The sequence below is a fragment of the Rhincodon typus genome, chromosome 24, assembly GCF_021869965.1.
Source record: "Rhincodon typus isolate 14 chromosome 24, sRhiTyp1.1, whole genome shotgun sequence".
In the NCBI taxonomy this organism is placed as follows: Eukaryota; Metazoa; Chordata; class Chondrichthyes; order Orectolobiformes; family Rhincodontidae; genus Rhincodon; species Rhincodon typus.
Window position 1 is genome coordinate 46,734,680 of NC_063355.1, and position 16,167 is coordinate 46,750,846.

General features: G+C 41.0%; 1 protein-coding gene across 1 annotated transcript in view; it reads left to right on the forward strand.

Annotated features, from left to right (window-relative positions):
* Positions 1 to 16,167, forward strand: part of dnah10 (dynein axonemal heavy chain 10) — a 218,269-nt gene that overhangs the window by 97,757 nt on the left and 104,345 nt on the right. Inside the window, exons 29-36 of the mRNA XM_048611770.1 lie at positions 107 to 340; positions 749 to 972; positions 2,482 to 2,751; positions 4,499 to 4,682; positions 4,794 to 4,928; positions 6,973 to 7,125; positions 8,213 to 8,401; positions 12,021 to 12,167. Of these exons, the coding sequence (XP_048467727.1) occupies positions 107 to 340; positions 749 to 972; positions 2,482 to 2,751; positions 4,499 to 4,682; positions 4,794 to 4,928; positions 6,973 to 7,125; positions 8,213 to 8,401; positions 12,021 to 12,167 (1,536 nt within the window). The remainder of the gene's footprint in view (positions 1 to 106; positions 341 to 748; positions 973 to 2,481; positions 2,752 to 4,498; positions 4,683 to 4,793; positions 4,929 to 6,972; positions 7,126 to 8,212; positions 8,402 to 12,020; positions 12,168 to 16,167) is intronic.

A 16,167-nucleotide genomic window follows, 5' to 3' on the forward strand; every position in this document is an offset into this window, starting at 1 on the left:
GTTCCTACTATCTCTAATTCTACCACTTATGGTTTTGCGGTTTTACTGTGGTTGAAAGATTTATTAATTCACTACTCTTCCCACTCCACTTTTTGAATGCTGTTAGATCATGTCCGAAACTGTAAAGGAGCCAGGAATAAATAAATGTTGCCAGGCTTCTAATCGTCTCACAAATCTCAAGAACCTCAGCGAAGGTCTAGAGAAATGCCAGAAGAGCCTAAATGACTATCTGGATTCCAAGCGGAATGCTTTCCCAAGGTTTTTCTTCATTTCTGATGATGAATTACTGAGTATACTCGGGAGCAGTGATCCTGAGGCTGTCCAGGAGCACATGATCAAGGTACTTTTGTCTACTGATTTCTTCTCTTAACTTTTCTACTTGTGGGTTACTAATCGACAGAAATTATCTCAGAGATGGAAAGCTTGTGACAGTGACTTATCTGTGACTGTCACAAATAATGGAAAAAAGAAAGCTCAGGGGAAACCTGAAAAGGTCTTTCACATTATAGAAGGATTGGATAAGGTGGATGCAGACATGTTTCCATTGACAAGCAAGGCTGGAATTAGGGAACCGATGTGTAAGATAGTCACTATTAAATCCAATCAGGAATGCAAGAGAAACTTCTTTATCCACACAGTGGTGAGAAGAGAAAAGCTGACCCTTGTGAAATAATTGGAAAGTTCTGTAACTATTTGATAACTTATTAAAATCAGGTTCTGTGAGATGATTAACTGTTTAATGTTTCAGATGTTTGATAACATTGCGTTATTGAGGTTCCAAGTGGGTAATGAGAATGAAACATTGGCAGCAGCAATGATATCTGCTGAAGGGGAGGTAATGGAATTCAGGCAGGCTACGCCTGCCGAGGGACGCGTTGAAGACTGGATGACTGCAGTCCTGGCTGAAATGAGAAAAACAAACCGGCTAATTACAAAAGAAGCAATCTTTCGATACTGTGAGACCATGAGCAGGTAAACACTGTCCAAGACTGCTTTTTAATGTAACTTGTAACAGATTTACTGTAGAGAAACACAGTGTTTGAGGTTAAATCGGACTGTAATAATAGTTGTGGTTTGGGAATTGCATTATTGGATGCATGAACATTCTGAGCTGTGATTCTTGGCCAGTTATATTCTTTGCGTGGGAGCATCTTGAGTTCCATTCCGGGCCATGTTGTGGTGATGACAAGAAGAAAGGATATAGTAGTATTAGGGCAGTTCAAACAAGATTCATTAGGCTGATTCCTGGGATGAATGAGTTGACTAATCAAGAATGGCTAAACAGGTTAAGTATTTATTCATTAGAATTTAGAAGAAGGAGGGGTGATCTTATGGAGACTAAGATTCCGAGGGAGCTTGACAGGGTAGACATTGAGCAGATGCTTCCACTAGTGGGGGAACCTTGGACTAGGGGACATTGTTACAGCGTGAGGGCACACTCATTTAAAACTGGGATATGAAGGAATTTCTTCTCCCACAAGGCAGTGAATGTCTGGAATTCTCTAAGCCAGAGAATTGTGGAGGCTAGAACACTCGAGGAGGTGGATAGATTTTTGACATATTGGGGAGTTGAGGGCTATGAGGAGCTGGTACAAAAGAGGAGCTGAGGCCTGAGGAAGATGGGTCATGATTCTGTTGAATGGAGGGTCAGGCATGAGGGGCCAAGTAGACTACTCTTGCTCCTATTTCTTATGTTCTTATGTAATCTTTGCTGTTGTTTTTATATCTGCTGGTTAAAGGACACCTTTAAATTATTGGGTCCAGAATCTATATCAAGCAGTAATAAGAACAAATAATGTCAAATTCAGAGTAGAAATTGCCCTTTCTGCACAATGTATCTAAACCCCTAACCCCATCTGTTTGGACTAATTACCAAATTGCAATGGGTTTTCCCAAAACATCAGCAAGCCCACAGAGAATTTAAAATATGGATCTGATTCTTGTTACAAATTTAGATTTCCTTTAGTTACCTTTTCACTTTCAGTGATGTACAATTGTGTAATCTATGGGTGTGAAATCCTTTTGCTCTGAAATGGATGCTTGTGTCTTTTTCAGGGGTGCTTTTTCAAATCCCTGGAAGCAGAGGAGCAAATAATTAGACTTCTGAGTTATGAATTGATAAGCTTTATTTCATAGTACAGTGAACATCCAGAATAGCAATTATGCTTGCTTTAAGTCAAACAGTACAAACTGCCTTCACAGATTAATACAAGACTCCAATCTTCTGACCACTCTTGTCAGCCAAAGGCTTTTGTTAAGACTTCCATAAGGCCATCAAACGATGAACGACAGCAGATCAGCAACTAATATAACATTTGGCTTTATTCTTCATTCCCATTTTTGACTCCTGCCCCTGCAGTGTAATCTGAGAGTGCAGTTGGATGGCTGATTTTATTATTTCTGGAATAAGTTATTCATCTCTGAATTGTGAGGATGACTGACTCCTTCAGTGAATAATATGCTTTTCCTATGATCCTCCAGAAATGACTGGATGTTGGTTTTTGAAGGCATGGTTGTCCTTGCTGCAACCCAAGTCTGGTGGACATGGGAGGTTGAAGATGTTTTCCAAAGGGTTAAGAAAGGAGATAAGCAAGCCATGAAGAATTATGCTAAGAAGATGCACCAGCAGATTGATGACTTGGTTACCCGCATCACAAAACCACTGAGCAAGAATGATCGTAAAAAATATAACACTGTGCTTATTATTGATGTACATGCCAGAGACATTGTGGATACATTCGTCAGGGACAGGTAAGGTAGTCAGAAGTTAAATGCCAATATTCATAGTGGGGGTAAATAGGTATTTCCTAGTTGGTGATCAGTGGCTGATGATGTGCCTCAGGGATCAGTGTTTAATTGTTTACTATTTACATAAATATGATTTAGAGTTGTGGACCAAGTGTAGTGTGCAAAGTTCGCAGATGACAGTAAAAATGTGCAAGTGTGCAGAGGACACTGAAAGTCTGTAGAGGGATACAGAGAGGTTAAGCGAATGGATGAGGGTCTGTTAGATGGAATACAATGTTAGTAAATGTGAGGTCATCCATTTTGGTAGGAATAACAGCAAAATGGACTGTTATTTAAATGGTGAAAAATTGCAGCATGCTGCTGTGCAGAGGGACCTGGGTGTCCTTGTGCACGAATCACAAAAAGTTGATTTGCAGGTGCAGCAGGTAATTAAGAAGGCATATTGTTGTTCATTGCTAGAGGGATGGAGTTTAAAAACAGGAAGGTTATACTGCAGCTGTAAAGGGTGCCAGTGAGGCCACACCTAGAGTACTGTGGACAGTTTTGGTCTCCTTACTTGAAAAAGGATGAACTGGCACTGAAGGGGGTGCAGAGGAGGTTTACCAGGTTGATTCAGGAATTGAGAGGGTTGCCTTATGAGAAGAGATTGAGTAGACTGGGTCTGTACTCACTGGAATTTAGAAGTACAAGGGGGTATCTTATAGAAACGTATCAAATTATGAAGGGAATAGATAAGATAGAAGCAGGGAGGTTGTTTCCACTGGCGGGTGAAACTAGAACTAGGGGCGTAGCCTGAAAATAAGGGGGAGCAGATTTAGGACTGAGTTGAGGAGGAATTTCTTCACCCAAAGGGTTGTGAATCTGTGGAAATCCCTGCTCAGTGAAGCAGTTGAGGCTACCTTGTTGTATGTTTTTAAGGTTAAGATAGAAAGATTTTTGAACGGTTAAGGAATTAAGGGTTATGGTGAGGGGGCAGGTAAGTGGATCTGAATCCACGAAAAGATGAGCCATGACCTTATTGGATGGTGGACCATACTCAGTGGGCCAGATGGCCCACTCCTGCTCCTGTTTCTTATGTTATGTTCTTATGTCCTTTACTGGAGTTAAACTGAGGAGTACATGGCCAGGTTTTAATTGTTCCCGCTGTGCTGGTAGAGCGAATTCTTCGCTTTCATTTTTCTTTAACCATATCCTCACACACTTATTGGAACAAGGGCCATTTGGGCTTCAGCTCCTGATTCCAAATCCTCCCCAGCTCCATTATAGGAGCTCAATGTATTCACTTAATCATAAAAAACAGTCAATTATTGATGGAACTCTGTCCCAACACTGGTCAGTGACTTTAGGAGTGGAAGAAGAGATTGGAAAAATAAAACAATTACAACTTGAGGTTAAAGCTATTGATTTTATGTTTTCACTTGCTGGTTAATTTCATGTTTAAAGTAAAGTTGTCATTGTCCCAGAGACCATAGGGCTACTGTCTCATTAGAGAAAGACGACAGGTGGTGAATTTAATCTGAGGGTCACCGCACCTCAGGCAAGCGAAGAGGTTGAGAAGGCAGGACTTCTATGGTAGCCTCAGTTATCTGGCTATCAACACACCTCATTTGCAGTTGATTATTTCAATTGGCTGGATGATTGATTTATGATGCGGAGTGATGCCAATAGCGCAGGTTCAATTCCCACACCAGCTAAGGTTACCACTTTGTGTTTACGATAATGGTTAATATGTACTTTTAATATTAATCAGCATAATGGATGCTCGAGAGTTTGAATGGGAGAGCCAACTTCGCTTCTACTGGGAGCGTGTGCCAGATGAGCTGAGGGTGCATCAGTGTACAGGATCCTTTGACTATGGATATGAATACATGGGTTTGAATGGTCGCCTGGTGATCACCCCTCTAACAGACCGTATATATCTGACACTGACACAGGTACCAAATCTAACAATGAAATAAATTAAACACTGACACAAAGATATCAAAAAAAAATATTGTTCAGTGCCACTTGTTGATTTCAGTGTGATTTGTGTTATTTTTATTCAGGCATTGTCCATGTATCTAGGTGGGGCACCAGCTGGACCAGCTGGTACTGGCAAAACAGAGACAACTAAAGACTTGGCCAAGGCGCTTGGATTGCTTTGTGTTGTAACAAATTGTGGGGAAGGCATGGATTTCAAAGTAAGGAATTATAATCATCCATTATCATATTTCAGATTTGATAAAGAACCACTATGATTAACTTGCTATACCTAATAGATTTTAACTTGGCACTTGGGAAAGAGACCTTTGGCTCTATCAAGTGACTGTTAATTTTGTATCTTGTAAAATTCCTGTCAAAAATTTTATTGTATTTGTTTTCCTCTCCAGTAACCTATCTGGTTTTTCTCCCCCTTCCTGGGGCCAGGTCTCTTTGCTTCATCATTAAGGTGAGAGAGCAGGTTAGATTTAGGCTGACAGCTTGTCACTAGAAGGGCTGTTACTGCCACCTGAAATGAAATTTCTCTCCTTTTGGGGAATTAGCTTAACTGTTCCACACAACACCACTGTTGAAATCTATGGATGGCGCATTGGAAGTGACTTCACATCTCACTGTCTCTCTCTCTTTCTCTCACACACGCACGCACACACACACACACACACACACACACACACACACACACACACACACTCTCTCTCTCTCTCTCTCTCTCCCACATACACACACACTCTCTCTCCCCCCTTTGCATATACACACACAGACATACACTCTCTCTCTGTCATCCACCCCTCTCTCTCTCTCACACGCACACACACACACACACTCTCTCTCTCTCTGTCTGTCCCCCCTCACGTACAGACACACACACATATTCTCTGTCTCTCCCCCCTTTGTATACATACACACTCTCTCTGTCTGTCTCTCCCCCTTGCATAAGCACACACACACGCACATACACACACGTGCACACACACACACGCGCACACACAAACACGCACACATCTATGGGGTGAATTTGTATTTGCAGATACATTCTATTTTGTTCAAAAAGCATACAATTTATAGATAGTCAGTCAATGTGGTGTTTTATTAATTCCTACTTTAGTAATGAAACCAGTCCGACTCCAAACCAAAACACAAATAGATTCTAAACAAGATCTCACACCTAACGTGCATTGTCTGACCTAAAATGTCACTTCTTCTTTACATTGATAAAACCTTTAGTTCTTTCAGGACAGTGCCTTGAAAGGAATTCTGGATTTACATATGCATATTAATCACTTAAAACCTTCTAACTGATTAAAGATTTAACAGCATCTTAGGTTTGTTTAATACATCCTCATCAATGGTGTGACCCTTTGATCTTTTACTTATAAATTCTGTGTCTGATACCACCTCTCTCACTAACATCTGAAGAAGGAGTGAGGCTCTGAAAGCTTGTGTTTTCAAATAAAGCTGTTGGACAATAACCTGGTGTCATGCAATTTCTGAACTTGTGCACCCCAGTCCAACACTGGCACCTCCACATCATGACCTCACATCTTTTGTGCTGTGTTAAAGTCTTAGTGGATGCTGTATTGAGCCATTATTGATTAGTTCCAAAAATTAACTGAACAGGTGAGGGAACAGTTCAAGTCAAGAGTGGCCTTCTGGAAAAGGGTCTGTTTCAAAGTCCAGGATAATCGAAAAGGAGATTTGACAAGGGATACAGTGGACAAACAATAGGAAATGTTGAAGAGTTGGAAGAAACTGAACATACTTTAATAAGCAGTAGCCATGTCAGAAAAAGAGTCAAGAAATTCAAATGAATGATGCATTTGGTAAATCTAAGAATAAAGTTGCCATCTAATATCAGAAACATATCATTTGGGAAGATTTCATGCTCATCTTAATCAATTGCACAACTGTTTAAATTATCTGTTTATGATTTTGGTGCCTGGGAAAATCTCTAACTTTGAAAATGCAGGCTTAGGCATGTGTTCTGCTCTGTGTATTTCTGTTAATAAACTCTTATCCAACAAGGCTAAGGCCTTTATTATTGCCACACTTAGTTCCTACCAAGTACTACATGGGCCACGTGTGACTCCAGCCTAGTTGACTTTTAAATGACCTCAGAACTGGCCCAGCCAACCCCTCAGTTGTATCAAAAAAAGGGCTGTGACAACCTTCTCATTGCAATCGTGGTATGTCACCCAATCTGAGAATGAAGAGTGATGAAAAAAGTCATTCCACCTTTTCTTGTAGGCAATGGGAAAAATCCTTTCTGGGTTGGCTCAGTGTGGTGCCTGGGGCTGCTTTGATGAGTTTAATCGTATTGAGGCTGCAGTCTTGTCAGTTGTGTCTTCCCAAATCCAGACAATCCGCAATGCACTCATGTATCATCTGACCAGATTCCAGGTAAGAGCAACAATATACTATTATTGTACATTTTAACTTTTCTAGAGGTTCCCCTTCCCTGTGTGTAACAACCAACATAAATAATTCCTGTGCTTCTATATATAGCTAAATGCAGAGAAGAAAGAAATAAGTAAATGACCCACTTGTGGACAATGATCTGGTTTATCGTACTGTGTTTGTCTCACTGTAGTTTGCACAAAAGGTTCATTTATTGGAACAAAATACATGCAAAGTAATTGCCTTTGTGCTTAGCCTGATTTTAAAATATGATGTCATTGACCATATTTTTATGCAGAAGATGGGGAAGCTCAAGTTGGGAAACTTTGCGACCTATCAGACTTATCTCTTGCAAAGGACCCCAATCTGTTATATTTCCACACAGGGAAGCCAGGTGCAGGATGGAGTTGGCCTAGCCTTTCTGGAGGCAAACCCATGGTGGCATTGGTGATGGATGGATGGCCAGGCTGGAACGTCTCCTTTCTTTACTGAGACATTGGCTCACTTTAAATCATGAATTTCTGGCCCTCAGACCCTTATGCCTCACCTTCACCACCCCATATGCCCCCTCCATGGCCCCTATAGCCCCATGTGCACACCAAGTCCCTCATATGCACCTTGCTGACTCCATGATCCTTAAACCTGAATCCACTGTCCCTATCGTGCTCCCATGTGTCCTTTAATGCCCCTCATATCTATCATGCTGATTCCAAATGCCTCATATCCCCATGTTCCAGAACATTCCGCTCCCCAAGCCCTTCCAAATATCCCAGTCCTCCTTGACTCTTCTGTACCCATCATAATGTCCATTCTGAATCAATGTCCACCATGTAAGATATGTGTAAGCATGATGACTTCACTGTTACTGGATACTGGTGAAAGTTCCCAGAAACAGGAGTGAGAGTGAGCGTCCTAGTATCAGGTCCTGATTTGGTGGAATCTGGGTCCCTGTGCTGAATTCACAGAGATTATTCAGTTTTATTTGTGTAAACACAATGTGATCAGCTTCTACGTAGGCATTGCCACTTCTTATTATGCTGCTGACATTTGGTCTGTTTTTCTTGCATTCTCTGTGCTTTTATTCATGTAGTTTGAAGGCCAGGAGATTGCTTTGGATAGTCGAATTGGCATTTTTATCACCATGAATCCTGGTTATGCTGGTCGTACAGAGCTGCCAGAATCGGTGAAAGCTCTCTTCAGGCCTGTGGTCGTGATTGTACCTGACCTTCAGCAAATCTGTGAAATTATGCTTTTCTCAGAGGGATTTCTTATGGCAAAGGTAGGAGGGCCGCAAATTTGTAATTCAAAAACATCCCATTCAATTTTAAGTGGAAATTCATTTTGTCCAGAAATTTGTTACTTAAGCGAATTTTGTGCACTGGCAGAGAAAAAAATACATTATGAAAAATAAACAAGGTAAAAACTATACTAAAATTAATTTATTGATTTTTTTAACTTGGCATATTTATTTTTATCAGCCAGTCTTCTATAGCATTGCTTTTGTCAGTTAGGAGGATAAATTGTGTTCTAACTGCAGAGACATTACCTTTTGTAACCCACCACATATAATTTGTTGACTGTTACCAAGAGTTACATTTAGACAGCATCCTGCAACCTTTGTTTAGTTTGGCACAAATAATCTTACACTCATTCTGCCAGTGTCATAAACAATATAGAGTAAGTGGGATTATGTTGAAAGAGATGCGAGTTAGGTTTGGAGTGCAGGTGTGAAAATGCACACAGTTTGGCAAATAAGGCCAGTGATCTGCAGGTATAAATAGCCACATGGGAAAATGACTGCTGATGATGATAGAGATCTGGCTTCAGAGAAAACGGGAGAATTAATTGCTTAATCTTGCTGGCTAGAGAGTACTCAGGAAGAGGACAGGAGGAGAGAAGTAGAAAAGATAGCAGTTTTGCTTAAGGAACATATTACAATTTTGCAAAAAGAGAATGTCCTTAAGAAGTCAAAGTCAGCGAAATAATTCTACAGAGGCTGGGTATCCCATCACCAAGCCGCCATTTATTTAAAAATGTATAGTTCTTGACTATTATACTGCCTCATGCAGAGTTAGGCAGCAGTATCCCTGACACTCAACCTTTTTATATTAAACAGGGCTCCCTGATTGGAACAGATTAACAGCCCCAATTAGGGAACTCATGTTCTAGAAGGTCCAGCTGGCTGACCCCATTACAATCATTACAGACACAGTCTATATATTTGGAATTAAGAAATGAGAGATGAGCTATGGCATTACTTGGTATTGTTTATAAGCCACCAAATAGCAGAAAGGAGATAATGGAGCAGAATTTGTAAAGAAATCATTGAGAGGTGCAACAATTGGTTAGTAATGATAACGGGGACTTAACTGGCTCAGTGTTGAATGTGAAAGTGTTTATGTTAAGGGAATAGCAAAAGAGGATTTATAAAAATTCTTTCATGGGTGTGAACATTGCTGGCAAGATCGTCTTTGTTGACCATCCCTAATTGTCTTTGAGAAGATGGTGTTTTGTTCAAGAGAATTCTCTTGATCAGTAAACCTCCTCAAGTAAATCTCTTCTGCATCTCTCCGAGGTCCTGACAGACTTCTTAAAGTAAGGTGCCAAAAAATAGTGCACCTGGATTTATAAAGTTTTGCATAACAACCTTGCTAATGCACTCTATTCCTCTGTGAATGAAGTTAATTAGCCTGCATCTCTTTTTTCAGTCTTTGTGTACAAATCCCATCCCCAGGTGTCTCTTTTCCTGCACCTTCTTTAAAGTTGTACCATTTAGTTCATATTGCTTCTTCCCACTTTACCTACTAAAAGGCATAACTTTCATACTTCCTTGCCATGCGTCACCAATTTGACTTCCTGAAATCTGTTACTGCATTTGCTTCTTTCAAACGATCTGCAAACTCTGAAATTACGCCCAATTACAATAAAAATCAAGTTTCGAGGAAATGTCATACTGGACTTGAAGCATTAACTCTGTTTCTCTCTCCAAATGTGCTCCCATACCTGCTGATTTTCTCCAGCACTTTCTGCTTTTTGTTAAACATGACTCCCTTAAAACACATCCTTACTGCCTTTCATTTATCAATTTATATTGTTCCAAGTGCCCAAACTTGAAAGGGCTCGGAAAATATTTACAAAGATGTTGCTAGGGTTGGAGAGTATGAGCTATAGAGAGAGACTGAATAGGCTGGGGCTGTTCTCCCTGAGTGTTGGAGGCTGAGGGTTTATAAAATCATGAGGGGCATGGATAGGATGAATAGCCAAGGTCTTTTCCCTAGGGTAGGGGAGTCCAAAACTAGAGGGCACAGATTTAAGGTGAGAGGGGAAAGATTTAAAAGGAACCTAAAGGGCAAATTTTTCACGCATAGGGTGGTGCGAGTATGGAACAACCTGCCAGAGGAAGTGGTGGAGGCAGGTACAATAACTACATTTAAAAGGCATCTGGATGGGTACATGAAAAGGAAGGGTTTAGAGGGATATGGACCAAATGCTGGCAAACGGGACTAGAATAATTTAGGATATCTGGTTGGCATGGACGAATTGGACCGAAGGATCTGTTTCCATGCTGTACGTCTCTATGACTCTACCACCTCCTTGTGAATTATTGTCTCTATAAGTTACCTCATTGTGGATATTAGCTAGCTATCTGTAGTTGCAGGGTTTTGCTCTTTTACCATGGAAGATCTGCTGTATAACATAACAAAGTGTGAATTTATGGTGCAATACTGTTATTTAAGAGCTGCGGGCTCAGATTCAATACAAGCAAGGTCACAAACAACAACCGATATTGCAAGAACTCAGCAGGTCTGGCAGCATTTGTGGAGAGAAAGCAGCATAGAAGGGTCTGAAGAAGGATCAATTGATTCAAGATGGTAACTGTGCTTTCCCTCCACAGATGTAGCTGGACTTGCTGAGTTTTTCTAGCAGTTTCTATTTTTGTGTCTGATTTCCAGCATCCACAGTTCTTTGGTTTTTGTTCGTTCAAGCAAGGTCACAGGCAGCTTTACCAGATAATCAAAATCAGTTTAATTTATTTATTGTGTGTCAGTTCGCCCAGGTGACTGCACAGCTGGTTTGTTACGCAGAGTGCCACCAACAGCGTGAGTTCCTGAGGCTTAGGTTAGCATGAAGATCCCACCGTCTCAATCTCATCCCTTGCCTGAAGTGTGGTGATCCTCAGATTAAATTACCACCCGTCTCTCTTCGATGAGAATAACTCAGTGGTCCTCTGGGACTATGGTGACTTTATCTTTAGTTATTTATTAGCTGACTACATTTTAGTAACTATTTATCAGAAGCCTCACTGTGTAAATAGAATTCTTGTAAAATTTGACATGTATATACATTTAAAACATAATACTGGAAAAACATACGTTTAGCCTCACATTACAGCAAACTTTGTTCTAACCAGCACCTTATAAACCAGGACTCTTGATAAACTGGCAAAAATGATAGTTTACTGTATTATTCTGTCCAATTATTCTAGTTTTTATTTACCTCAATGTTGTTCATTCAAATGGCCACAAGAAATATCAACAGTTGATTCAATTCCGAGTCAAATTTCTCCTCAAATACCGCGATCTACTGCAATGTCCGAGTAGTCAGTTGAGGATGTGAGTGAGGAGGCTCTCTGCTAGTAAGTTTTGTTTAAGGCAAAGTTGCATTATTATTTAAGCAATTTATGCTGCAAATGAAGTATAACAGTAGTGTGTATATTCTCTGTGTGTTTTTACATTGAAGATGTGGACCTCTTGATTATCTGGAATATTTGATTAAATGACACACCCTATTCTCAAAGTGCTGGTTAACACAAAGTTTCCTGTATTTATTCTAATTGAGAATAATCTTCTCTAATCCTATTTTTAAAAATATCTTGTGTTGTTTCTCTTTAAATGTAGATACTTGCAAAGAAGATGACAGTGCTTTACAAACTGGGAAAGGAGCAGCTTTCTAAACAACATCATTATGACTTTGGACTTCGAGCACTCAAGTCTGTACTTGTCATGGCTGGTGAATTGAAGAGAGGGTCCCCTGATATAAATGAGGTGAAGAAGCTCTTTAAGTCTTGTGGCATTTGTAGGAAGATGGTTAGTTGGATAGGAAACTAACTTTGCAACAGGAAGCAGGTGAAGATTGAAGGGAATAACTCCTTTTGGGGAAAATAACTAGTAGATTTCCATCAAGGTATGGCCAAGCCACCATAAAATGTTTACTAATAACAATGTATCAAGGAGAAGTAGCATTTAAACAGATCTGAATTAATTAGTTAGTTGGGAAAAGTTATTGTAGACACCTAAAGATGAAGAATATCCAATTCCTTAGGTAGATTTGGAAAAGGATCTCCTGATGGTACAAAGTTGTTAACACAAAACTAGTCTTATGTACGGTCCATATGGAGACATCTTAGACTTGAAACACTTTATTTTGAGGCATAGTAAATACATCATCATAATACACCAGTATTATGTTTTTAAGTGTACATACATGTCAAATTTGGGACATAGAGACATGAACAATGACAAAAAAAACTGACTGGTCTATCTAACCTTTCCATGCACCTGTGATACATTGCATGTTGCAATATAGAAATATTTCATCAACTGGAGCTCTTAGAATGGCAAAAGAAACAGGCTAAAATCAGGATGAATGGCAGAAGGAAAGAGAAAATCTCCCAGAGCCCCCAGACTTTAAATCTCGAGCACGTTTTGAGTGATTGTTTTTACAGCTGAGTAGCTTACTGTGTAACTGCAGAAAGCTAGAAGAACTTTATTACAAATGGGGCTGGAATCAGTCTGAGTAAGAGTGACCGGCTTCCTTTTGCTCATGGATCTTAGTGAACCATTGGACTTTTAAGAGAATCTTTCTATTTCTTTGAAGACCACCTGACAGAATTAACTGAATTTAGTTTTAAACTGTGGTACATAAAGGTGATCAGAATCTGAGGATTATTGCTGTAATCACTGCTTCATTGTGGTGTCTGTATTTATGAAGAGGCTGATAAAACTCAGCTTATTTTGTTAAAAACAGTTTAATAAGGTGCAGTATAATTATTCAAAATGGAAAGAAGCAGAGGTGATATTAATGTCAGCTGCATAATTTGCAGGAATTATGTTCTGCCATTCTCACATTCCGATCACTTAATCTGCACTATCAACACCTTTTCTTCCCTAGCACTCCACCCCCCCCCAGACCACTATTGCATAAATGCTGTCCCGTCCACACCACGTCAGCTCTGATGAAGAGTCATCTCGAAAAGATAGCTTGCTGTCTCTATAGATGCTGCCTGACTAGCTGTGATCTCCAGCATTTTTTATTTTCAGTACTTCCTTCCATTGACTCCATTTCTACTTCCTGCTGCCTCGGGAAAGCAGCCGGCATAATCAAAGATCCTTTCCATCCTGTTATATTCTCTTCCACCATCTTCCATTGGGCAGAAAGTACAAAAGACATCAAGGCTGCATTTGACCAAGTGTGGCATCAAGGAGCCCTACCAAAACTGGAATCAATGGGTATCGGGGGCAAACTCTCCGGTAGTTGGAGTCATACCTGGCACATAGGAAGATGGCCATGCCTTTTGGAGGTCAGTCATCTCAGCTCCAGAATTTCTCCATGGCAGTTGCTCAGAGTAGTGTCCTAGGCCCAACCATCTTCAGCTCCTTCATCAATGAACTCCTTTCGCCAAGCTGGTTCATTGTTCAGCAGACATAGAACATAGAACATAGAACATTACAGCGCAGTACAGGCCCTTCGGCCCTCGATGTTGCACTGACCTGTGAAACCAATCTGAAGCCCATCTAACCTAAACTATTCCATTATCATCCATATGTTTATCCAATGACCATTTAAATGCCCTTAAAGTTGGCGAGTCTACTACTTTTGCAGGTAGGGCATTCCACGCCCTTACTACTCTCTGAGTAAAGAACCTACCTCTGACATCTGTCCTATATCTATCACCCCTCAATTTAAAGCTATGTCCCCTCGTGCTAGTCATCACCATCCGAGGAAAAAGGCTCCCACTGTCCACCCTATCTAATCCTCTGATCATCTTGTATGTCTCTATTAAGTCACCTCTTAACCTTCTTCTCTCTAACGAAAACAGCCTCAAAACCCTCAGCCTTTCCTCATAAGACCTTCCCTCCATACCAGGCAACATCCTGGTAAATCTCCTCTGCACCCTTTCCATTGCTTCCACATCCTTCCTATAATGCAGTGACCAGAACTGTACGCAATAGTCCAACTGCGGCCGCACCAGAGTTTTGTACAGCTGCAACGTGACCTCATGGCTCCGAAACTCAATCCCTCTACCAATAAAACTAACACACCGTACGCTTTCTTAACAACCCTATCAACCTGGGTGGCAACTTTCAGGGATCTGTGCACATGGACACCGAGATCTCTCTGCTCATCCACACTACCAAGAATCTTACCATTAGCCCAGTACTCTGTATTCCTGTTACTCCTTCCAAAGTGAATCACCTCACACTTTTCCGCATTAAACTCCATTTGCCACCTCTCAGCCCAGCTCTGCAGCTTATCTATGTCCCTCTGTAACCTGCAACATCCTTCCGCACTATCCACAACTCCACCGACTTTGGTGTCATCCGCAAATTTACTAACCCATCCTTCTATGCCCTCATCCAGGTCATTTATAAAAATGTCAAACAGCAGTGGCCCCAAAACAGATCCTTGAGGTACACCACTAGTAACTGAACTCCAGGATGAACATTTCCCATCAACCACCACCCTCTGTCTTCTTACAGCTAGCCAATTTCTGATCCAAACCGCTAAATCACCCTTAATCCCATGCCTCCGTATTTTCTGCAATAGCCTACCATGGGGAACCTTATCAAACGCTTTACTGAAATCCATATACACCACATCAACCGCTTTACCCTCATCCACTGTTTGGTCACCTTCTCAAAGAACTCAATAAGGTTTGTGAGGCACGACCTACCCTTCACAAAACCGTGTTGACTATCCCTAATCAAATTATTCCTTTCTAGATGATTATAAATCTTATCTCTTATAATCCTTTCCAACACTTACCCACAACCGAAGTAAGGCTCACTGGTCTATAATTACCAGGGTTGTCTCTACTCCCCTTCTTGAACAAGGGGACAACATTTGCTCGTCTCCAGTCTTCTGGCACTATTCCTGTAGACAATGATGACATAAAGATCAAAGCCAAAGGCTCTGCAATCTCCTCTCTAGCTTCCCAGAGAATCCTAGGATAAGTCCCATCCGGCCCAGGGGACTTATCTATTTTCACACCTTCCAGAATTGCTAACACCTCCTCCTTATGAACCTCAATCCCGTCTAGTCTAATAGCCTGTATCTCAGTATTCTCCTCGACAACATTGTCTTTTTCCTGTGTGAATACTGATGAAAAATATGCATTTAGCGCCTCTCCTATCTCTTCAGACTCCACGCACAACTTCCCACTACTGTCCTTGACTGACCCTAATCTGACTCTAGTCATTCTTTTATTCCTGACATACCTATAGAAAGCTTTAGGGTTTTCCTTGATCGTACTTGCTAAAGACTTCTCATGTCCCCTCCTGGCTCTTCTTAGCGCTCTCTTTAGGTCCTTCCTGGCTAACTTGTAACTCTCAAGCGCCCCAACTGAGCCTTCACGCCTCATCTCTACATAAGCCTCCTTCTTCCTCTTGACAAGAGATTCAACTTCTTTAGTAAACCACGGTTCCCTCGCTCGACCACTTCCTCCCTGCCTGACAGGTACATACTTCTCAAGGACACGCAGTGGCTGTTCCTTGAACAAGCTCCACATTTCAATTGTGCCTAGCCCCTGCAGCTTCCTTCTCCATCCTATGCATCCTAAATCTTGCCTAATCACCTCATAATTGCCTTTCCCCCAGCTATAACTCTTGCCCTGCGGTATATACCTATCCCTTTCCATCGCTAAAGTAAACGTAACCGAATTATGGTCACTATCACCAAAGTGCTCACCTACCTCCAATTCTAACACCTGGCCTGGTTTCATTACCCTGCTGAGTACCATCATCAATGCAGCCTCCAGTGAAGTGC